At 55.7% G+C, this 22,140-nt stretch overlaps 1 protein-coding gene across 7 annotated transcripts in view; it reads left to right on the top strand.

Moving 5' to 3' along the window:
* Nucleotides 1-22,140, top strand: part of SRCIN1 (SRC kinase signaling inhibitor 1) — a 68,535-nt gene that overhangs the window by 40,421 nt on the left and 5,974 nt on the right. For 3 of the 7 annotated variants that reach the window (XM_081028845.1, XM_081028846.1, XM_081028844.1), the window contains 12 exons: nucleotides 503-1,353; nucleotides 2,413-2,505; nucleotides 2,755-2,798; nucleotides 3,095-3,282; nucleotides 4,420-4,595; nucleotides 9,284-9,414; nucleotides 9,575-9,722; nucleotides 10,048-10,294; nucleotides 10,741-10,975; nucleotides 12,635-12,789; nucleotides 13,084-13,236; nucleotides 17,772-17,918. In XM_081028845.1, the coding sequence (XP_080884971.1) occupies nucleotides 503-1,353; nucleotides 2,413-2,505; nucleotides 2,755-2,798; nucleotides 3,095-3,282; nucleotides 4,420-4,595; nucleotides 9,284-9,414; nucleotides 9,575-9,722; nucleotides 10,048-10,294; nucleotides 10,741-10,975; nucleotides 12,635-12,789; nucleotides 13,084-13,236; nucleotides 17,772-17,918 (2,568 nt within the window). Of the gene's footprint in view, nucleotides 1-502; nucleotides 1,354-2,412; nucleotides 2,506-2,754; nucleotides 2,799-3,094; nucleotides 3,283-4,419; nucleotides 4,596-9,283; nucleotides 9,415-9,574; nucleotides 9,723-10,047; nucleotides 10,295-10,740; nucleotides 10,976-12,634; nucleotides 12,790-13,083; nucleotides 13,237-13,842; nucleotides 13,966-16,294; nucleotides 17,743-17,771; nucleotides 17,919-22,140 lie in introns of those variants that run through there. The other 4 variants (XM_081028847.1, XM_081028843.1, XM_081028841.1 and 1 more) reach the window with 3 other exon arrangements.

Genomic DNA, 22,140 nt, shown 5'->3' with positions numbered 1-22,140 from the left:
GCTCGGGGTGCCCAGGGCATTAGGGAGGCTGGGCAGATGGGGTCCAGGGGCACAGCTTAGTCAGTTGTCACCAGGGACGACAGCCCGCTTTGGAGAAGAGGACTTAGAGGCTGAAGCGGAGGAGGCCTCCATTAATTGTGGCGTCTCGAAAGCGTCCCTGCCCGCTCACCTGCCACTTGCCCTTCCTTTCTCTCAGGATCTCTCCCGCGAACCTCGAGATAGCTTCTCGAACCTAGCTAGCTTCTCTCGGGAGCCACTCCTTCCCCACCCGTCCCCGTAGGGTGGGCTGCGGGTTGCCCTTCTGGTGCCTCGCCATCTGCCACTTCTTCCTCCATTCTGGGATCCCTGATGGGAGAGGGACCCAAATGCAGCAGGAGCGAGGGACGACAGAGAACAGAAGGGACTTCCTAAGTGTCAGGGGGAAGAATGCTAACTCCTCAAGCAAGGGGCAAGGGACCCCCTTTGTAACCAGCCTTGTGGGTTCCGGGACTTTTCTACACAGAGAGAGATGGTGTATGCATCGCGGGAGTCGTCGCCCACGCGGCGCCTCAATAACCTGTCACCTGCGCCGCACCTGGCGTCGGGCTCGCCCCCGCCGGGGCTGCCGTCCGGGCTGCCTTCTGGCTCGCCGTCGCGCTCGCGCCTCTCTTACGCCGGGGGGCGTCCGCCCTCCTACGCCGGCAGTCCGGTGCACCACGGCGCCGAGCGGCTGGGAGGCGCCCCCGCCGCCCAGGGCGTCAGCCCCAGTCCCAGCGCCATCCTGGAGCGGCGCGACGTGAAGCCGGACGAGGACCTGGCGGGCAAGGCGGGCGGCATGGTGCTGGTGAAGGGCGAAGGCCTCTACGCCGACCCCTACGGGCTGCTCCACGAGGGCCGCCTGAGTTTGGCGGCTGCCGCGGGCGACCCTTTCGCCTACCCGGGTGCCGGGGGCCTCTACAAGCGCGGCTCGGTGCGCTCGCTCAGCACCTACTCGGCCGCGGCGCTGCAGTCCGACCTGGAGGACTCCCTGTACAAGGCGGCGGGAGGCGGCCCGCTCTACGGCGACAGCTACGGCTTCCGCCTGCCGCCCTCGTCACCTCAGAAACTGGCAGACGTGGCGGCACCACCGGGAGGTCCCCCGCCACCCCACAGCCCCTACTCGGGGCCACCCAGCCGTGGCTCGCCGGTACGCCAGTCCTTCCGCAAAGACTCGGGTTCTTCGTCGGTCTTCGCAGAGAGCCCCGGAGGCAAGACCCGAAGCGCTGGGGGCTCCTCGACTGCTGGAGCCCCGCCTTCCGAGCTCTTCCCAGGGCCTGGAGAGCGCCCCCTTGTTGGGTTCGGGCCGCCTGTGCCAGCCAAGGACACGGAGACCAGGTGAGGAACGCTCTCAAGGCCTCAGGGCCGTGGGAACGCAGTGGAGAGGCGGCATCGCAGAGTCCGTGGCAGGATTGTGTCCTGGATTGTGAGACCCAGGAGTCCTTTGTAGACCTGGAGTAGTCTAGAGGGGTCTCCAGGGTATCCTGAACGTGGTAGGGAAGGCACTGGAGAGAGGGACATGCGATTTTCCTTCTCTCCGCAAGACCTGAGGGGGCCCTAGACAGGAATCTGGAAGACTGTTTGTATCCATTCTCTGAACCTCAGTTTCCCTAACTAAAATTGAGGCTGAACCAACACTCTTTAGCTCCTGTCTCCCTGCGGCGCAGAATTTACATCCGTGAGAGCTGTCCAGCACAGGGGTGGCTGAAGTCCACTGGGGAGGGGGTGCTGGTAAGAAAAAGGGATGAGGAGAGAGACACATTCAGTTTGGTAGCCTCCAATCCGGAGAATTCTTGCCAATCATTCAGCTCCCTTCTAAGGGTGCATGGCTGGAGGAGGTAACCAGGGCACCAACCTGTCCCCCTCCGCTCTCAAGCAGCTCTGCTGAGAGGTGAGAAGTGATTTACATTCACACAGCTCTCTTGTGGTCTGTGGGTCAGGAAGTGCACTGGGTACTGCCAGAGCCAAGTTGGGCAAACCCAGTTCCTGCCCTGGTTAGTTGGGAGACATTAAAAAAACACTTCCTTTCAGAGGGTGTACTGGGATTTCTCAAGGCTGCTGGGGACTCTGGGATGGCTTCAGAGAGGAAGTAGGAAAGCAGCAAAGGGAAAGCATGTGGAAGCACAGAGGCCAGAGTGAGACCTATCTCATTTGTGAAGAGAGACGAGACTGCAGAGGGAGGGGGTGACTGTCAGAGGGAGCAGGGCATTACCAATATTATATGGGGGGGGGCTGTGGACTTGATCCTTGGGCATTGGGGTTCTTTGAATTGTCTGTGTATTGGTGGCTGGGAAGGGAATGGTATTTCCTCTAATTACCAACCTTAGGAATGGGGAACTGGGAAGGAGGGACCTCATGCCCCGAGAAGTGGTTGCTCAAAGCCACCATCCTCCCCAGGGAGCGCATGGAGGCCATGGAGAAGCAGATTGCCAGCCTCACAGGCCTGGTGCAGAGTGCCCTACTACGAGGCTCGGAGCCTGAGACGCCCAGGTGAGGCACTTCTTCCAACACCACTGCCACGGCGTGTGGTTGGGGCAAGATGAAGGGGAAGTGGGCAGCAGAAGCCCTGGGCTCAGCTCTGCCAGTGTCTCACGATGTGACTCTGGGTGAGTCCCTTCCCTTCTCTGGGACTCCGTCCTGACATCAGGGGACGAGGAGATTATGTTAAGGTCTCACCCAGGTTTGGCTGTCTGGGGCCAGCCTGGAGCCTCTGGTAGCCATCTTTCCCCTGTGCCACAGTGAGAAGATTGAAGTTTCCAATGGAGCAGCCACTCCCTCAGCACGTGAGTGATCCTTCCCCCTTTCCCCGCAGTTCCTTAAACTCTGGGAGCCTCAGATTCCTAATCAATAAAGTGGGGATTAAATAATAGCTATATCACCAGGCTTTAAAGGATAGATGAGTAGTCTCACCTTAGCCCAAGATGTCTTTGCCCTGGCACTTTGCTCCCTACAGAAGGGCTGCCCACCATTTGGGGCAGGGAGTCAGAGCCACGTGCCTCTCTGGCTACTGTGTGGGGAGGACCTTGCCCCAGCCTCTCCCAGGCTCACGATTTGTTCTCCCATCCTCATCCTTCTGCAGCTTGTGGGTCAGGCGGCCGGAGCAGCGGGGCCACCCCAGTGTCCGGCCCTCCCCCACCTTCAGCCAGCAGCACCCCTGCGGGACAGCCCACTGCCATCAGCCGTTTGCAGATGCAGCTGCACCTGCGTGGCCTGCAGAACAGCACCAGTGACCTGCGCGGCCAGCTTCAGCAATTGCGGAAGCTCCAGGTACCGCCCCCCTCTGGGGCCTCTTCCCGCCCCCGCCCCCCCGAAGCCCAGCCCCACCGGAACCCACCTACTTGCGCTGAAACTTCTTCCCAAAAGTCCCGCCCCATTTCCTAATCGCTCTTCAGAGTCCGCTGCTTACACCGCCCATCTCTGAACGCTTTCTCCCCTTGCCTTTCCTCGAGTTTCTGCCCCTTCGCTGAATTTCTGAGCTCTCACCAAACCTCCCCCGCTCCCTCGTGGCCTCTTCACAAAGCCCTCCTCCCCCTTCCGTGAATCCTCACTGCTGTCCTGGAGCCCCAGCCCACCCCACTGAACCTCCTTCCCCGTCAGTACTCTGTGGTCCCAGTTCCTTCCAGTTCAGCATTCCTTTCCCCCCTTCCCTACCTTGAGCGAGAGCCCGTCCCCCAGGTCCCCTTAGCTCCGTCTTCCCCTCAGCTACCCTGCCTTGCCCCACCTGGCAGATGGTCCCACCAGTCAGGAGCCTGGCATCGCTGAGCCCGCTCCTCCAGAGGGCCCCAGAGCCCTTCAGGTGAGAATAATGAGTAGAGACAGGCCGGAGAGGGGGCAGAGTTACCATCTGGGCAACGGGTAAGATCTCACCTACCCCCACCATTGCCCCAACTCGGCCTTAGAACTGGGTTCGGGCGTTGTTACTCTTCCCATCCCACCCGCAGACCCTCTATCAACCCCCAGTGCTTGAGTCCAATGTAGCCGCATGGTCGGTAGGGATCTTCATGGGATCACTCCCTGCCCCCCAAATATTCCCATCCGGTTTTCTTGCTTCAGTATTTCCCCAGCACGTAAGCTTCTCCGCCCCCTACCATCCCAGCCCTTCGCTGCTGCTCTTGTTCTTAGTCAAGAGCAGCACCTTCAGCTTGGCCCAACTCAGTACTCCTTCCTCCACTACCCCCAGGCCGTTCTCCTCCTGCCTTTATTCTTCTCCAGAATTTAGCTCTTGGCCTCTGCCCCGCACCATCCCACCCTTTTGCTGCTGCACGGTCACAACCGAGCAGCCGCATCTGCTGTGGAATCCGCCCGGCATAGGGCTGTCCTCTGTCCACCTCCTCCCGGCCCTTTCCCTGCTGCTTGCCTCCATCCCCTCCCACCCGAGTCGATCGGTTTTTCTGCGTCCCGCAGCTCCAGAACCTGGAGTCTTTGCGCGCGCTGCTGAAGGGCACAGAAGCGGAGCTGAGCATGCGCGTGTCAGAGGTGGCGCGGCGGCATGAGGACCCGCTGCAGCGACAGCGCACCCTGGTGGAGGAGGAGCGGCTGCGCTACCTTAACGACGAGGAGCTCATTACCCAGCAACTCAAGTGAGGCTGGGCCCAGCTGCGAAGGGAGGGCTGGGGGTGCGGGCTGGGGGTGCGGGCTGGGGGGCCCGCAACCTGGTTTCTCTGGGAGGCGCAGCTCTCCTTCCTTCCGAATCACAGGTGACGTTGGTCTCTTCTGAAGCCTGATTGCCTTCTCCTGTGTGGCCTGATTTCTCTGTGACCCACAAACCTTTGACCATCTGGCACAATTCCTGATTTCTTTGTTTCTGGCTTGATGCCTGCTTTTGCGTTGGTCTTGCTCCCAATGGCCCACAGTCTTGCTTTCCCATGGCCTGAAGCCTTACTCTCATGTGGTCAGCTGTCTGATTTCACTCTGTCCTCTGTCTGCTTTCATTCTGGCCTGTGACCTGTATAAACTGACCGTGGGGTAGAATATTCAGGTGGAGCATTCAGATGTTGCCAGCTTGGCCAGCTTGGTACTGACCAGCCACGGTTGCCAGCACTCCAATTCCCTGATGTCTAAGACCAGGTATAGCTGAGGAAAAACCCTCTTCCAATTCTAATGCAGATGTAGCGTTTTCAGAAGGAATGAGGAATAGAGAACACCCCTCCCCCAAATGCTTAGACATGGAAGGGTTAACAGAAAATGGTCCTCTGATCCAAATTTAGCAAATGGCTGTCTGGCCAGCATTCGATTGTCTGGCACTGTTGCAGGAAGAAGCTGCCTTTCACTGTCCGGGCACCGGCACCGTGCACCGAGTGAGCACTCTCCTCACTGCAGCCTTCTCTTGTCAGTCGTTGGGGTCTGAGACAGAGACCCTGCTCCTTCCTCTGGCCTCTCTCCTAGTGGCACAGGACACAAAGGGGACCTGAGGTCCAGCTGCAGCACTGACAGGCTGTGTGATTAGGACATTTTCTGCCCTGCTCTGTGCTGTGGCTTCCTCGTCTGTGCCCAGTATTAAGATTTTTGCAGTTCTTTCCAGAGAGGGGTTGGGGTCAATTGGTCAGTGACTCAGGGAGCCAGGAGAGGCTACTCAGAGGAGCCCAGCTTCCTTACCAAGTCATTGGGTTGTACCTCTTGCAAGGGGCTCCTTGAGAAGGGCTGGGGCCCACACAGCCTGGTGGTACATGTACATTTCAGTGAGACACAAGGCAAAGATTCCTATGACCCCGTGTAGCTGAGATAAAATAAGGGGTCATCCCACGTGGAAATAAGCCAGTGGCAGCCACCCATCACTCCAGGTGTAAAAGCTTAATGACAACTCCAGTCACATCTCCAGATAGACTGACAGCTGCCATCCCCCGTTACCCAGGGAATTCTATTACCTGACTTTCCTGTCCTCTCCTTGTCCTTTTTCACTTAGCACAAAGGAGCTGGGTTGGAATTTTCAAAAGGAAATTTATTGAGACATTAAAGGAAAATAAAAGGAAATATAAAAGCACAGAGGCAGAAAAAAAAAAATGAAAGGATGGATTTATGCTCCTGTCACATGAGTGTCTGGTCCTCAGCTTCCTGGGGACCTTGGTTCTCCAGGAACATACAGACTCCTTATCCCCTGCCCTGTTATCGAACTTGTTACTCAGACTGCTCACTTGAGAGAGTTGGGGGCTGCTAGAGTGCTTCTGGCAGGATTCTCCATCCACTTTGAAGGGGGCTTCTGCCATTTTAGGGTGGGGCGGGCTCCACACCAGCGCTGCAGTGGCTTCAGCTTGGCTATGAGGGCCCTCCCTGTCCAGCTCCCATATCCTCCCTGGGCATCAGAAGAACCAGCAGGCCTCTCCTTTCCCCTGTTCTGGCTGCAGCCCCTGTACATTTGCTCTTCCTCAGCTTCGCTCTGCCTCTTCCTCTTGCCCTGATTTCTTGTTGGAAGTTAAGGCCAATACTGTGCTTCAGTCAGTTTGGCTCACTCATCTATCCTAGCCAAGCACTTGAGCTCTATGTAGACATTGCAGCCTCTGCTGACTGAGTCCTTTTGGCCTCTGGAGCCTAATTTAGCCTAATCCACGGCCAGCTTTGTAGGCATGTGACCTATGCTATAAGGGCCCATGCTTGGTTTATAATGCTCTGCTATTGCTCTCTTGAAATTCTTAATTTTTTAACTAGGGGAAAAATCATTTTGCAATGGGCCCCGCATTTTATATAGCTGGTTCTGTCCCAACCCTCCCCTCTCAACTCCTCCAGGACTAAATCTGGGTCTGGAAAACCCAACTACTTTCTGGTCCTAGTGTCTAGACTTGGACTTGTCTGGGACTCATTTGCAGAGCCGGCCCAAGTTAGGTAGATTGCATGATCAGAAAATCAGGTTTCTAACTGAGCCTAAAAGGGGACCTAGTCCCTTCTACCTGAGAGTTGCAGTGTTGTCACTTCCTAAAGGTTTACAAAACTGGCATGCCCTGAACCAGTCAGGTGACACACACAGTGGAGGAGAGTTGTTCTTTCCTACATGGCAGAGTGACGGCTGGGATAGTGGATGTCTGTGGGGTAATGTTAGTCTAGCGTGGGAGTGAGATGCAGTGTAATCCAGTGCCTGATGTCAGACATGAGTAGATCTTACTTTGTCATAGAATAGTTGTATGACCGTGGACAAGTTACTTAATCTTTCTGAGACTTTTTTTTTAAATGACAAAGCCAGTTTATTAGTTAAGGTAGCCAATTAGTTAGGGTAGCTGCTCTAACACATTCTGTAATGGTTCAAAAGTTATAGACACTTCTTTCTCATGGGACAATATTAGGTGAGTTCGTGGAATTGCTCTCCTCCATGCAGTCATTCAGGGACCCAGGCTAATGGAGGTTTTGCCTTCTTTAGTATGTGCCTTCCTAGATCACCCACAGGATCACTGTGTTTCAACCAACAGGAAAGGGAAAAGAGCTTACATGGGAGGTTTGTAATGGGCCAGGCCTGGAAACAGCATGTACCCCTTCCACTCATATTCCATTGGCTAGACCTCAGTTTGAATGGCCACTTCAAACTGCAAGGGCAGCTGTAAAATGTAGTCTAGTGTCTGAGCTGCTGTTTGTTTATGTGTAAACTGGAGGTAATAATGGTCCCACTCAGGATTTATTGTGAGGATTAAATAAGGTAATGAAAGTGAAAGGCTGAATGTGGCACCTGGCATACAGTAAATGCTTAGGACATGATAGCTCTTTAACTGGTAGTGCTGAGTCACAGGATTTTATCCTTGGCTCCCACATGGTCTTTTAACCTGCTAGTTGGACAAAGGTGTATAAGGCGTGCCAGTAAGATGTGCTGATGACACAGAGCTTTGAGGGTGAGCAAATCTGTTGGATGGTAGAACTGAGACTCAGAAGTTGTTCCCACCTGGATAGTTGAGCTGAAATCCAACAGATGGGATTTGACAGGAATGTATGTAAAGTCCTGCATGTGGGTCAGAGATGTCAGTGACTCCAGTATAGAATGAAGATGAACTACCAGGGCATCAGTTCCTTCTTTCACTTATTCATTTATTCCACAATTATTTACCAGACCTCTATTCTGCTGCAGGCACCATGCCAGGTGCTCAGCATTGGAGACAAATCCTGAAGACATGGTTTCTGCCTGCGTGTCGCTGCACAGCCCAGCAATCAGGAGCTCCAGAGTCTTGGGGGGTGGCAGGAAGCAGACCTCTAACTCCGAGTGTAGGGAATGGGGGAGAGGTTCTCACTGAGACCTGAGGACGAGTGGAAATTAGTCACACATGTACCCACACACACATGCATGTGTGTGCGTGCATGTATGTGTGTGTATGTGTGTGTGTGAGAATGGAGTATTCTGGGCAGAGAAAATGGCATTTAAAAGACCCAGAGAAGGCAGCACACACAAGGAACTCAGAGAAATTTTGGATGATTCTAAACAGAAGCAAGCCAGATGACTGGGGTGGTAGCAAGATGGAAAATACGAGCAATCCCCAGGCCCTGACCCTTTGCCACACCTTTCCCATCTGCATTGGCTCATTTAATCCTCACAGTGGCCCCAGGAGGGAGGAATTCTTGCCACTCCAATATTTTAGATGAAGCGGTTGAGGCCTGGAAATAGTAGGTAACTTATCCGAGATCTCGCTGCTGGGATGGGCGGAGCTGGGATTGGAATTTGGATTTGTCTGAGTCTGGAACCAAATTTTCAACTACTGCCCTCATGCCCTTCTTGGCTGCATTGAAGAATTTGGATTTTAGCCTCAGAATGTTGGGATCCATTTAGGTTCAACATGGTGTGGCGACTTGGTCTGATTTACCTTAGAAAGATGTGGGGTTTTAAATGACACGAGCTCAGCATAAGCCAGCTGAAAATCAAAAGCAGTTTTGTCCTCAAAGAAAGAGGCCAAGTGTCTGGATCATTTGAGAAAAGGTAGATGGACATGGCAGTGTCACCCTGCAAGAAAAGAGACCCCTTAGAGGCATATGCAGCTACCTCCAGCTCTCTGAAAGGCTGCCAAGTTATCTGCTGCTGCTTAGCAGAATGAGAATCAGAGGATGCAAGTTATAGGCAGAGAGATTTGGGCTGATGTGGCTAAACATCAGAACTTCAAAGGGAGGAACCCTGGGCCCCTGTTAGGGAGCTCTTCCAAAGTCTCATCTCTGAGGTTTGGCATTTCTGATTTCACTTGGGCATGTGGCCTGGTAAATGGCTTTTAATTTTTATCTGACTGGTGACCTGATTTCTTTTCAGCTGCCCAATTTCAGGGGGGCTGGGCTGGGGCCAGAGAGGGCTGAGAGGGTCTCTCTGTGGCTGCAGTGACCTGGAGAAGTCAGTGGAGAAGATCCAGAGGGATGTGTCCCATAACCACAGGCTGGTGCCGGGGCCTGAGCTGGAGGAGAAAGCGCTGGTGTTGAAGCAGCTTGGGGAGACGTTGACTGAGCTCAAGGGTGAGCCTGGGGGCCAGTGAGTGTGGCATGTGGTCCAGGTGGGAATCCCTGCTGCACCCCTGTTCCCAGCCCCAGGCCCTGCCCTCTCTGCTGCCCATCCTCGGAGGGTGAAGGTCCTCCAAGCTTCACCCTCCCCAGCTCACTCCTCTGGTCTCCTCAGCTCACTTCCCAGCCCTACAGAGCAAGATGCGGGTAGTGCTTCGTGTGGAGGTGGAGGCAGTGAAGTTCCTGAAGGAGGAGCCACAGCGCCTGGATGGGCTACTCAAACGCTGCCGTGGGGTCACAGACACGCTGGCTCAGATCCGAAGGTCATTCTATCCCTGACCTCTTATCTCTGACCTCTGATTTCCCGTGGGGTTCCACACTGGGCCCAGATCAACACATCTGACTCCCCCAAAGGTCACTCATGTGCTAACTGCAGCTGTACCTCACTTCTGACCTGTGCCCTCTTCACATGTTGTAGGCTTGGCTGCCCCTTATGCTAGATGCAGTCACTTCTCCTCAGGCCCTTCGCTCTGTCTTGCAAGATCCCAGAGCCCTCCACATACCCTGCCTCCCTCTGGCCAGGCTTCCCTTTCATGGGGGTCACCATGCTGCTGGTCTCACAGCTGCTCCTAATTCTCCCAACCACAGGCAAGTGGACGAGGGGGGGTGGCCACCGCCCAACAACCTCCTGAATCAGTCCCCCAAGAAGGTGACAGCCGAGACTGACTTCAATAAGAGCTTGGACTTCGAAATGCCACCCCCCAGCCCTCCACTGAACCTCCATGAGCTGAGTGGGCCAGCTGAGGGAGCTCCTGTTACCCCCAAGGGGGGCAACCCCACCAAAGGCCTGGAAGCTCCTGGCAAGAGAAGCGTGGACAAGGCTGTGTCTGTTGAGGTGCTGGGCCTGGGATTGAAGGGCACAAGCGAGGCTCATGGGTTCTTCCCACCGTCCTAGGCTGGGAAGTGCTGACACTGCCTGGGTACTTTTCCTGGGGGAGGAGGAAGTGTGAGAAGCATGCTGAGGGTGACATTCGTCCAGCTCGATAGGAAAGCATATTATAAAGCTATAATAATTAAGGCAGTGTTACGTTAGCACAAAAATAGACTATGTGGTTAATGAAACAGAAGAGAATGTCCAAAAACAGGTCTAAGTATATCAAGAGAGTAGTTTATAAAGAAGGTGGCATTCCAGACTCCTGGGGAAAGCACGTCATAGGCAAGGAGAAGTCCAAGCGTCCTCCGGGGGCGTTGCATGTGTGGCTGGGGGAAGGGGCTGGGGCCCCAAAGGTCCAGGAGCAGGGCAGCCACTTTAGTCCTGACTCTCCCCCCCTTCCTCTCTAGGCTGCCGAGCGAGACTGGGAGGAGAAGCGCGCAGCCCTGACTCAGTACAGTGCCAAGGACATCAACCGGCTGCTGGAGGAGACACAGGCGGAGCTGCTGAAGGCCATTCCTGACCTGGACTGTGCGAGCAAGGCCCACCCAGGCCCGGCCCCCACCCCTGACCACAAGCCCCCCAAGGTCCCCCATGGCCAGAAGGCAGCCCCCCGAACGGAGCCCAGTGGGAGGAGGGGCTCAGGTACGGGGGCAGGTGGGGGCGGGTGAAGACCCCAGAGGAGGGGAGCCCCACCTTCAGGAGCTCTCAGGTTGATGGGGTCAGCACATGGGAGTGAGAATCTTTGTGGTCAGGCTGCTGGAGAAGGGATGTGCTGGGACATCAGCAGCACGACCCTCAGCCACCACAGGGAGCCCCAGAGGCTGGGTTAGAGCTGGACTCTATCCAGGGCTGTTCCCACGGCTCTGCTGCTAAGAGGACCACGCAGGGAGGATGAGCAAGTCCAGGCAGATGGTCCACTGCCTGTACCTTTTACCCTACCACGTGCCCTGAATCAAGCGGTGCTCAGACAAGGGGCAGCGCTGATCGATGTGGACTTGCTTCCTGTGCTCCCCGAGCCTGTGAGCTCACAGGGGAGGCAGAAATCTGAACCAGAAATGGCAGTCGTCGTCCATTCCTTTATTCATTCCTGCCACATATATTTGTTTAAGCACCTACTGTGTGCTAGGTGCTGGAGATAAGGCATAGTTTGCTTTCAAGGAGCCTAAAATATAGTGCAGGAATAATACTAACGTGAATGTTTTATCAGGTACTTAACTTTGTGAGAAGAACTGCCCCAAATGCTTTCTGTATATTAATCCTTATAATTTCGTAACAACTCCAGGAGGCAGATACTGTAGCTATTCCCATTCTATAGATGAGGACACTAAGCTCAAGTTGGTTACGTAACCGGTACCAGGCCATAGCTAGTGTGTAAACCAGAAACAGGATGAGGTGCTAAATGCAGCTGGGAGGTGAGCTCTGGTGCTGTGCAGTCCTAGGGAGGCCCTGGGAGGGTAGGAAGGGCTTCCCTTTGGAGGGCACTTTCAACTGGAGTCTTGCAAATGAGTAGGTGCTTCCCAGGCTGGTGAGAGAGGGCATTCCAGGGAGAGGGAGCAGCATGTGCAAATGCCTGGAGGTATGTGTTTAGTGTTGCCCGGTAGGGTCCAGGCCAGGGAGTAGCAAACAGAGCTGAGGCTGAAAAGATTGGCAGATGTGGAGGGTGCTGGGCCAAGGGGCTTGGATGTGGTTGGGGGTAATGGGGAGCCACTGGGAGATCAGAGGCAGAGGAGTGTCAGGTTTCAGTGATTTACAGGTTGCCCTGGAAACAGCCCCCACCCCTGGAAGAATTGGGGGAAGGGGGAGCCTGGTGGGCGGGGTCACGCTCTTGGAACAGTTACTGCTCTCTCAATGGAGAAAGGATGAAGATCAATGCCAGGGCAGGGGCTGGGGGGCAGGTGGAAAAGCAATGGATGAGAGCAGCACTTCTTAAATTTGAAGGTGTGCATGAAATCCCCAGAGGATCTGTCAAAATGTGGATTCTGATCCAACAGCTCTGGGTGGGGCCTGAGCTTCTCCATTTCTAAAAAGCTCCCAGGTGCTGCGAGTGCAGCTGGTCCGTGGACCACAGTTTGAGTAGTAAGGGGTGTAAAGAGTGCTGTCAGGGGAGGAGTGACAGGGTTTGGGGCTGGATTGCATGGGGAGGTAAGAGAGAGGAGGAGGGAGCCTGTGTCCTTTCCTCTGAACTTTCCTCTCCCCACTTCCCCGGAGGAGGAGGCAAGGTTTATCCCCTTGGAGTCAGATGTGGCACATGGACTCCAGGGTTACAGATGCCCTGACTCCCAGCCCCTTGGCTGCCCGCAGATGAGCTGACAGTGCCCCGATACCGCACGGAGAAGCCCTCCAAGTCGCCCCCACCACCCCCTCCCCGCCGGAGCTTCCCCTCCTCCCATGGCCTGACCACCACACGCACCGGAGAGGTTGTGGTCACCAGCAAGAAGGACTCAGCTTTCATCAAGGTACCACCCCCACCTTGGGCAGGAGATGAGGAGGTTGAGTTGGGAGGATGACCTCTAGAGACTCTTCAGGGCAGTCCCCTCTCTCAGAGGAAGTGGAAGGAAAGAAGGGGCCTGGCCAGTGCTGATGACTGGCTTGGCCTTCCACCAGGGGAAGGGGCCAGCTGGGAAGGGAGAGAGCAAGTGGCAGATGAGCTGGGGCAGGTGGGAGATGGTCTGGAACCCAGGGAGCCTAGGAGGTGAGCTGGGAGTGGTGGGGGGCAGAGCCTGGCCTTGACGGAGGCCCGGGCCTTGCAGAAGGCCGAGTCTGAGGAGCTGGAGGTACAGAAGCCCCAAGTAAAGCTGCGCCGGACTGTGTCCGAGGTGGCTCGCCCGGCCTCCACACCGCCCATCATGGCCTCTGCCATCAAGGACGAGGACGATGAGGACCGCATCATTGCAGAACTGGAGGTAGGTAAGGGGCACACCTGGCCCCGGCGTCATCATCTAGGCCCTGCTCCTCTCCCCGGCCACGCTGACCCCCTGGCAGGTGGCTGAACGAGGACAGGGCATTGGACTCTTGGGCTGCCTGCTGAGCACTGGCCTGGTCAGGACCTCATCCCTCTTGCCTTGATTCTTTCTCCACCGTAAAATGGGAGGGGTCTAACCCTCTTTGCAGGTTTGAATTTTTTGATTGTAGTCTCTGAGACCCCCTACTCAATTACCTTAAGACCCTCTGTGCTCTGAGACCACCCCCATCCTCAAATGTTCTGCAAACATTTAATGCCCTGAACCCAAGTGCCTTGAGCCTCTCCCAAGTCACCCATTCCAGTGTCCTCAGTCCTCCTCCCTGACTGGCTGGAGACCCTGGACTTCTAGGGCCTCTGGAGGAGGAGACAAACTGGAGGGCAGAGTGGCCAGTGGCCAGTGGCCATGGTGAGGGGCCAAGGCGTGAGGCTGGGATCCCAGTGCCAGCCCAGGCCACCCCTCCCCGTGGCGGCATAAGCCATAGGCCTGTACCCCCCCTGTCCTTCCTGTGCCCTTCCTCCAAATCTGCCCCTGCCTTCTGCTCCCCAGGTATTTGAGAGAAGCTCAGTGTCTTCCCTCCCCCCCACGCCCTGCCGCCAGCTGATTCCCACCTTGCAGTCCCCCCAGGACTTGGGGTTCCCCGGGGGCTCAGCCCCAGGCCCCACATGGAAGGTAACGGGCTGCCCCCCACTTCTCATGGCGCTCTCTCTGCCTGTGCCTGCATAGCTTCCTGTCCTCACCTCTCAAGCTAACCCACTCAAACACCCTGAGCCCCCTCACTTTCACAGCCTCCCCTACAAGGACTCACCCCTCCCCCATTCCAAGGGCAGGAGCATAACCCTTTCTTCTGTCCCTGAGACTCCAGCGGCTGGTATCCGGTGGCCCCTTGGGTCTGCTTTCTTTACAGGCTTGATTCTGAGTCAGCCCATGGTGGCCTGGGTATTTTGTTCCCATCTGTGGCCAGAGTTTAGGTCTGGCCCGAAGCCGGGGTTTTGTCTTGGTCCAAGATTGGAGTTTGGATCTTGCTCACTAGATGACTTTAGGTCCAACTGAAAAAGTGGCTTTGTTCTGAGCCCTTGCCTAGTCCCTGCCTCCGTACCGCCTACTCTGCCATGTCAGGAAGGCGCTCCATTTCGCCCACTAGAATCTATGCCTTGTACTGGAGGCCAGGACATCCCAGGGGGAAGGCTCATTTATAATCTCCCTTCGACCCATGGCTCCATCTCGCCCCCTCTGGTCAGGGAGCTTGGAATAGAAGAAACTCATGCCCTTCCTTGGCTCTGTCTGTCAGCATTGGGAAGTTCTTCTTTCACTCTAACTTTAGTCCTTGCTGCTGTCCTGCTGCACTTATTTCCTCTTTACTCTTTCTTGGGAACTTGGGGGTGGACCTGCTGTCTCTACCCCCAGAGGACTGTGCTTGGGGAGTAGGACCTAGGAGGGGGGTGGCCTGGGAATGTCTCCCTCTGCCCAGTCACATTGGGGGAGGAGGGCCTCTGCTCTGGGAGGCCATCTCTAAGTACACATAGGCTCACCTGTCTCGTCTGGTTCTCCTTGGCTCACAGTGGGCCCCATGCTGGCCGCCACCAGTTTCTGGCCTAGCTTAAGGCCTGATGGTGCTTTGCCTCCCTGGTCAGGGGGAGCAGACAGGCACCAGATGGGTGGACAGTGCTGTCTGCTGGGCAGAAGATGGGCACAGAGCAGTTCAAGGAGCCATCTGGGATGAGCAGTATGGAAGGGTTGCCCCCCAGGCTGGCCGTGCGCTCGGCACCCAGCCCCTGCCCCTTTCTGGCTCTAGGAGCCAATCCTGAAGGGGCCCAGTGGTCAAAGCCCCTCCGCTGGCCTTTGAAGCCAGGCTCACCCTCTGCGTCCTGAGGCACCACCGGGCAATGGAGCCAGGCAGGCATGGGTCTCCCTCTCTGCTTTCCCTGGTCTGCATCCCCACCTCCAGGTAAGCAGCTGGCAGGGCTGTGGGTTGCCTTGGGAGGGGGGTTGGGGGACCCTGCTGCCCCCCACGAATCTCCCCATGGCTCCTTTTAGTGGAAAGAGCACTGGATTTGGAGTCAGACTGCCTGGGTTCAAATCCCGACTCTGCCACTAACTAGCTGTGGGTAAGTGACCTTGGGTGAATGACCCGCCCCCCACACCCTCAATTTCCTCATGAATAAAGTGGGGCAAAGGAGAGTAGTGACCATTTCGTGGGTTACAGTAAGGATTAAAGGCAAAGATGTACATAACAGAACCTGGAACAAGATTGGTGCTCAGAATTAGACGGCGGTTCACTCAGTTTGGGGGGCCTCTCTGTGCTCCCACCAAAGCCAGAGCCAGGGATTCTCACAGAACCGGGTGCTCCAGCTTTGCCAAAGCTTGTGTGCAGCAGAGGGACTTGGCTGAGCCCCTTCCTCTGAGGCTGTGAAACCCTTGGAAGAAGCTCCAAAAGTAGGGGGTGGGGGATCCAGGAATCTCTGTCCTGAGAAGAGGATGACAGCCCCCCCCTTAGGGGCCAGAGACTGACACCTGGTCTCCACCCACACAGGGCTGCTGGTCTCCTCATTTAGTTCGATTCTGCAAATAGGTGAGCACTGACAGTGAGCCAGGCACTGTTCTAAGCACATGCCCACATGAGCTCGCTTAATTCTCCACCCACCCCTCGTGTTGTTATCCCATTGCACAGATGGGCAAACTCGCGGGAGGACCCGTGAGACCTAAACTCTGCTCCCAGAGTCTAGCATGGGCAATGGGAAATCAGCATGTATCTGTGCTTCTATGTAAACTGGCATCTCTGCCAGCAAGAGGGAGACCAGAGGGTATGGTAGAAAGAGACGTGAGTTCTTGTCCCAGCTTTGCCTCTAATCGCTGGGTCAACTCAGGCCTCTCCCCTGCCTCAGTCTCTCCATCTATGGGAGGAAGGGGCTAGGCTCACCCATGTCTAATCTCCCATCCCAATTTGGGGTGATATGGTTTGCAGAGACCACATTCTCCCTCCTTTTCCTTCTCTCTCCAGGCTGCCCCAGGCCCCAGGGCCTTCTGCGTCCCCAGGATCATCTTGACAGAGTGTGCCTCCAACCCTCCCTCTCCACCAAAGGCCAGGCTTGAAGAACCCAGTCTCAGGATGACCCCCACCCCAAGACCCCGGACCCTGGCTGGCAGTGGGAGGGGCTGGGATGGCCCCCAGGCCCTGCCAGGGGTCGTGGCCGACGCTTCCCAGCCCAGGAGCAGCTTGATGCCCGAAAAAGAAGGGACACCTTTGAAGAGACTGGGGATAGAGAGCTGTATGCCAGAGGAAGAAGGAGCCAGGATCCTGTGTCCTTGGGGACCAGCTTCAGACAGGACTCAGGAGCCCTCTGCTGAGATGCACCCAGAGGAGACCCCCAAGGACTCTGAACACGATTCTCAGCCCACCAGTGGGGAGTGCCAGGGCCAGCCTACTGCTGACCTGGACTGCGCAGTGAGGGCCACCACCACCCAGCGGATGGACAGCCTGCAGGAGACTCTCCGGGAGCTGGAAGCTACCTTGAGCCAGATGGGCACGACCCCCACCGAGAGACCCCCTGGCAGTCCCCCACCCTTGCCCCCAAGTCCCCAGGTGGCTGCCCCCTCCCCTGTCCTCCCAGCCTGCCTTCAGGACTTCAGAGCTGGAGGGCTGCAGGAACACTACACCAGCTCCTCCTCCCACTGGCCTTCTCTCAGCTCTCGCCTCCTTTTTGGGAGCCTGGTGCTGGGCGGGGTTGGCAGGCAGAGCCCAGGGAGGCTGGGAAGCTGGCCTCTTCAGGGATCAGCCCATCTAGCCCTGGCAGGGACCAGGGCCTCTCCCCTCTGCTCTGTATCTATAAACCGACAAATAAAGTTCTCTCCCCTTTTTCCATCCCCATGTCCCCTCCCCCTCTCTTGTCTGACTTTTTCTGTCTCTGTCGTTTCTCTGCCTTTGCCTCTGGAGCTCCAGAGGCCTTCTGGGCAGGTCTAGTACCTGGGGTGGTTCAAGGGGGCCAGACTTCTCCATCTCTAGGGAGACTTCACCCCCATCCTCATGTTCGGAGAAAGATGTGGGCCTGGGGCTGTCAATCCTGCTCTGTCTGCCATTATAGAGAATACCCCCCCTCCCCTGCCAGACTCGGGCATGCTCTCCTGGGCTCAGGATGGTGCCCCTTGCTGGGAGTGGGGGTGGTGCTAGGGACCCTCACTTTACAAGTGGCTCCCCCAGGAAGCACCACCTGTCTCTGGGCTACTCAAAGAAACCACCAATGCATTCTCCCTAGGGAGTGGGGTGATTGGGAACCTCGCTGGTGGCCCTGTCACCTCTCCTGCAGGGAGACCTGAAATCTGGCCTTAGAGAGTGGGCCTGAGTCCTGGACTGGGCAGGCTACAGAGCCGGCGTGGGGTGTGTGTCCCTAGGTCCCAAAGGGCCCACTGAAGATCCCACCCAGTGCCTAAGGTTCCTGTATGACCCCCCTCCAACCCCGACCCTTTCCCTCTTCCTGCAGAGTGGTGGTGGCAGTGTGCCACCCATGAAGGTGGTGACTCCAGGAGCCTCCAGGCTGAAGGCAGCCCAGAGCCAGACAGGCAGCCCCGACAAAGGCAAGCACGGCAAGCAGAGGGCCGAGTACATGAGGATTCAGGCCCAGCAGCAGGTAAGGCGGGCACCGTGGGACTGGGACCTTGGCCCCATTCGGGCCCCGCCCCCTGCAGTGCTGTGTGCTCGTTGTGTGCTGGGTGTGTACTGCCATTGTTCCTACAACTGTCTTCCCACTGGCTGTCCAGAGAGGCCCTCCCTGTCAGGACTGCTCCACCGGTCCCTTGAGGCATCTCCTCCCGCCTCTCCCCAGTCCCAGGGCTCTGGATCTGGTCTAGGATTTAGGTTCTCAGCCAGGGCCCTCCCCTAATGCAGGGCCTTCTCCCTAGCTGCTCCTGCAGGAGGGGGAGTGAGTGGACTCCTGTCCCCACTAGCCCCAATGCCCAAGTCCCTTCTAAGACCTGGCCTGCCCTGGGTTATGGGAGGGAGACTGATATGCCCTCTCATCTGCTGCTGCTCCCCTCCTCTCCTGCTTCCTTCTTTCTGCTCTCAGTCCTGCCTGCTCTTTGGGGCACCCACTCTGATCTCAGCTTCCCTCTTAGCTCCTAGACCAGCTGAGGTAGAAACCAACTTGCATCTGCTTTTCAGTCTTGTGTTTGGGTTTCAGTGCATTCCTGCTGATATTCGATGGGGTAAAAAAGAGAGGGGTGCTTTGTCCTCCCTCCCCGTGGGGAAGGAGCAGCAGGGGTGCTGCACCCTCTTTCAGATTTAACTAGCGTGTTAGGGGATGGTGTGTAGAGTTGTTGACCTTACCCATGGGTGTTTCCACACTGTGTCCCCGTGTGGCTGGTCTGAAGTTGCAGCGTGGTCCCTGGGCCTAGATGTTGAGAGACCTTCAGTGGACTCATTTGGTTTAGTAAATATTTCTGAGCAGCTCTGGTATGCCAGACCTGTTCTGGGTGTTGGGGTGGGCGTGGGGGGTGAAATGTCTAGATGCTGTGACATGAAGGCTCAGAGGTAGGAGGTTAGAAATGGGCGAGTCCATTGCCTCCTTTACAACCCAGGGGCAGCTCAGAGAAAGAAAGGGACTTCCCAAGGGTGCAGAGCACGGTGGATCAGAGCCAGGACTGGGATCCAGAAATCTCAGAGCCCTTCCCACCACGTGATCCTGCGCCAGCCCTTGGTACGTGGGTCCTGCCTGCCTGCTGATTCCCTGGAGAATCCAGTGGAGATGGGCCATCCACTCCTGTCCGCCCCCTGACCAGCCTCTCCTCACTGGCCCCCCACTGGCCCACAGTCTTCCTCATGGGTCTCCAGACACACCCTGCAAGTCCCACCCCCGGCTCTTTTTTCCTGACACCACCATGGATGAGTTCCCCTCATCCTGTCCAGGCTGGTCCCACTTTCATGTCCAAAACAGCAGCTGACATTTATGGGGTGTTCATTTGTGCCAGACACACACGTTATTTCATTGCACTCACCACTCTGAAGAAGGTCCTTATCCCCAATTTGATAGATAGGGAAACGGAGGCTTTCCCCAAGGTCAAACAGCTAGCAAGTGGGAGATCAGGGTTTAAATCCAGACTGGCACCCCTCACCCAAAGCACATTTGCTTTAGCCTCTTCAGGGGCGCCTCCTTCCGCCATTACTATGCTCCACCATCTCTTACCCTAAGTCACGACTCCCCCAGCATCCAGCTGCTCACCCGTTGCCTTCCCCTGCCCTTTTCTGGTCACCTCCATTGCCTCCACGCTCTCTCCTCCATTCAATCCTCAGCCCATTTTGCCTCCCCTCCATCATCACCACTGGCCTTGGCTAGGTCTCCAGCGGCCTCCAAAGGGACTCTTCCCACCTCTCTGCAGCATGAGTGATATGTACCCCCCAACACACACCAGGGGGTGCTGTATGGACCCTTCCCTGGTCAGCCCTCAGCTCCACCCCGCCTAACTCCTTTCTGCTTGCCTTTTCACTTCGCTGTGCCCGGCCTCTTTTCTCCCCACACCACACGCTCCTTTCCTTGGCTACCAGACTCCATCTGGCCCCGCTCAGGTCTCTTCTGAGCTCAAGCCTTCCTTAGCTGCTTTCCCCTCAGGAAATGTCACCCACCTGCAGGCGTTCACCCATGCTGTGGTGGCTCTTAGAGCTCCTCCCTTCCCTCCCCTGCTACACAGACGTAGTTGTTCTCTCCACACTACTGCCATTGGTCTCACATTCACTTTTTAAATAGCTTTCCTTCCTTTTAAAAAAAGCATATCTTCTTTCTAATACAGTAATACATATTACTTGTGGAAATTTTTTAAAGAAACGTTACAAAGAGGCAGGGAAAAAAATCATCTCATGCTTCACGACCTAAACGCATGCCCTTCTAAGGTCTCCTGGTGACTTCCATCACCTATGCCCAGGGCGCTTCATGACACCCTGGGTCCCCTCTGCCCAGTTCTCCTGGTACCTTCCAACCTATACCCTCAATTTGCTCAGCCATCTTGGGTCACTTGCCCTCAGTCCTCTGGGCTCCATATCAACTCTGTCTGTGACCTTGGTTGTCAAAGTCCTTCTGCAACCACTTCTTCTCATCTGTACCATGGGGACAAAACCCCAGCAGGAGGTTCTGAGGTCACATAACACTGGGTGGGCGTGGGAAAGAGTTTTAAAAGCCAGTTGTTCTCCAAAGGGAAGGAGACACCACTGTGCTTGGTCACACAGTACATTGTCAAGGGCTGGACAGAGGGTTCTAACACTTGGAGCTTAAAGCTGCCTTTGACGGTGATGAAGGGAGAGGAATAGAAATGCCAGGGCCAGAGACACAGAAACAGGTGGGGGGTTCGGAGATGGTGCAACAGTGCTTGATACTACAGAGAACTCAGAGGACGTGACATTGAAAAAATGTCCTTGCATGTTGTGCTCAAGACCCAGGATTGGGATAGGAGCCATATTCCCAGGGATATTGGTGCAGATGTGAAATGGTGGATACCTCCTCTTCTACCAGGGCTGAGAAATCTGTGAACACCTACTGTATCTCTTCAGATGGCTCACATGAAGCGACTGTAATGAAGGGACCACCCAGAGGGTTGAGGGATGTTGAGATACCATGGAACCAGGAAGAGCAGAAAGCTGGACCTCCCTGGGGAAAGGAGTGCAGGACGTCATAGAGGTTAGGGAGCCCAGTGAGAGCGGGACAGCAGGAGCTGTAGTTATGGAGGGCGCAGCTGCTGCCTATAACATGGCACCAAGGAGGGAGGGCGTAGAGAAGAAACTCCACCCCCACACCCACCACCCCATCCTGCCAGAATCCCATTGGCCAAACCCAACCAGAAGCCAGTCAGCAAAGGCAGGGGGCTTAGCCAGCCAGGGCACAGAGCAGGCAGGCCTGGCATCCGCTGGGTGGAGAGGCAGACGAAAAATAGCCAGCGCGCCTCTGCTGTACCAAGCTTAGGTATCTTATTTAATCCTCATAACAACTTTAGATGTTAAAATACAGGTGCTGAGCTTTGTCACTGCTGCATTCCTGTAGCGCCTAGAGCAGTGCTTGGCACACACAGACACTCAGGAAACATTTGTTGGGTAGGTGAATGAATGTGCCACTGATCAGGCCCAATCCAGATGGAAACAGACAAAACCGACTTAAAATGTTCAAATGATATAATAGTAATAGCTACTGTCGTGTGTCCTGTGTGTGTCATGCTCTGTGTGTGTTATCTCATGTGACTCTTAATGCCATAGGGACTGTCTTCCCTGCTTTGCAGGTGAGACATGAAGACCCCAGAGGGACAGAGGTCCCACGGTTAGGAAGTGGCAGAGCTGGGACTTCAGCCCAGGTCTGCCTGAGACAAATGCTGTATCTTCCTGATGGATTCTCCTGCTTTGCCAGGAAACATAACCTTGTGGGTCTCACCAAGCCTTGGTGAGATGGCCCCAGTGACGGGAATAGTGTTGACTAGAGCATTGGGGGAGCAGCACTGGGTTTCATGTATCAGTTGGAATGCTTTTAGCTGCAACTCACTGAAACTCCTCTTCAAAATGCCTTAAGCAGTAAAGAAAGGTATTGTGTAACAGAAGAAGTCAGGAAGCAGGGAGGATCAGCAGCTCTAGATGTGGGACCTAGGCTCCTTCCATATTTTGGTCCTGTTGGCTCATCATTCTGCCCTTCCCCCATGGCTGCCTTCATTCCAGGGGTCCTAAGCACACAGATCTTTTTAGGAGCCAGAGAACCTTTCCCAGAAGCCCCTAACTGATCTCCCTTCTCTTCTCATTGCTCCGCCTAAATCAGACACTGGCAAGGAGAAGGAATTGCTCCAGTTGCTATACATTTATCAGGACCCACCCACCTTGGGCTGGGAGAA

The sequence above is a fragment of the Rhinolophus hipposideros genome, assembly GCF_964194185.1.
Source record: "Rhinolophus hipposideros genome assembly, chromosome: 20".
Lineage (NCBI taxonomy): Eukaryota > Metazoa > Chordata > Mammalia > Chiroptera > Rhinolophidae > Rhinolophus > Rhinolophus hipposideros.
This window is presented reverse-complemented; position numbering and strand designations above follow the sequence as displayed.